At 57.0% G+C, this 1562-nt stretch overlaps 1 protein-coding gene across 1 annotated transcript in view; it reads right to left on the bottom strand.

Annotated features, from left to right (window-relative positions):
* Positions 1–665, bottom strand: part of LOC115289071 (antimicrobial peptide NK-lysin-like) — a 10122-nt gene extending 9457 nt beyond the window's left edge. The window contains exon 1 of the mRNA XM_029936281.1: positions 594–665. Coding sequence (XP_029792141.1) covers positions 594–645 — 52 coding nt within the window. The 5' untranslated portion in view covers positions 646–665. The remainder of the gene's footprint in view (positions 1–593) is intronic.
* Between the last annotated feature and the right edge of the window lie 897 nt (positions 666–1562).

Genomic DNA, 1562 nt, shown 5'->3' with positions numbered 1-1562 from the left:
TGTCATCAAGTCATTGACCTCAGGGTTCAAACCAGGAAAGGTCAGACCTGGGGAACAAACAGCGTCAGCATCCCTCCAAGAGTGAAAGGAGAGGGAATGGTCAGAACTCCTGGCTGGCGGGGAGCCCAGGAGGTGGCCAGAGCACAGGACAGGAGCGGGGCTGTGTGAGGAGTCCAGGGCCTGTCCTCACACTCCGCCCTGGAGCTGCTCTGACCCAGTCTCTGCAGCAAACATGCCCTCCAGTTCTTTCTGGAAACAGGAGGAGATGATTATACTGCCCCCCACCAACCATGCAACCCCTTTCTGTCTGTCTGTCTGTCTCTGTCTGTCTGTCTCTCTCTCTTTCTCTCTCTCTCTCTCTCTCTCACACACACACACACACACACACACACACACACACACACACACACACACAGAAGATCTGAAGCTGCTCTAATAGGAAACGACCCTCATCTCCTTCCAGAGGTCTTTCTTTCTCTCTTGCCTTCCCCCAGCAATTCAAGTCCAGTGGCCCAGCCCAACCCAGTGCCCAGACTGTCCCTCCCCTCAGCTGAGGAGGAGCTGTCAGGATGGGTACGGGGGAATGTCCTTACCCGGGGTGGCCAGGAGTGCCGAGGCAAGGAGCAGGAGGGCCCAGGAGGTCATGGTGGGGCAGCTGCTGGGGCTCCCTCCACACCCCCCTTTATGTGGCTGCCACCTCGCAATCTGACCTTGCCGGGTCCTGCTCCTCCTGTAGGCCACCTCCCATGTCACTGGCTTTACCACAGACACAGACACCAGTTTGTGGAAAAGTTGGGGGAGGAGTGCTTCCTCAGAGACTCCACACTATCTATCTTTCACACCACCCACCACACACATACACACACTGCTAGGGCTTTCCTAATGAGGGGGAGGCTGGAGGCAGCAGATGCCATGATGGACCCCCCCACCGCAGCCGGGGGTGGGGGTAATGGACCAACAATCCCTGCACCTGAGGGCTCAAGTAGAGCCCTTGGCCCTGGAGCTTCCCACCCCTCCCTCACCCCACCACTCCTCTCCCAGGGATCTATGCCTCCCCCAGCCACCTCCTGTAGCTCTGCTGTCCCCCAGCCATTCCAGCCAATGGAACACGCCAGACTCTGCCAGACTTAGAGACAGCTCCCTCAGGGTAGACTCGGACAGCTGCTTCCTCAGGCTTGGTGATCCCTGAGCATGGACACTGCAGACACCTGGGTCCCCAGCCCCTCACCTTCTGGCCTTCTGGCTACCACATGGAGGTGGGCTTTTCCCTCAGAGCCGGGTTCAGCCCAGCCATCCCTCACCTGGTCCATAGGGAGAGACAGTCCGTGGGAAGGAAGTGAGCCCTGGCCAGGGATCTAGTCCCAACTCCCCAGGTCTGACCCCTCATCTGTGCCATGAGGGTCACTGGGCCTCATCTGCAATGAAAATACAGGCTGTGCAGTTAACATCCACTATCAGATAAACAATAAGTCATTGTCTAGTGTAAGTGTGTCCCAAAGATTGCATGGAATGTACTCACGCTAAAATGTGTTTGCTCTTCACCTGACACTCATCAAAATGGG

The sequence above is a fragment of the Suricata suricatta genome, chromosome 4, assembly GCF_006229205.1.
Source record: "Suricata suricatta isolate VVHF042 chromosome 4, meerkat_22Aug2017_6uvM2_HiC, whole genome shotgun sequence".
NCBI lineage: Eukaryota > Metazoa > Chordata > Mammalia > Carnivora > Herpestidae > Suricata > Suricata suricatta.
Note: the sequence above shows the minus strand (reverse complement) of the source record. Positions and strands in the feature narration are given on the sequence as shown.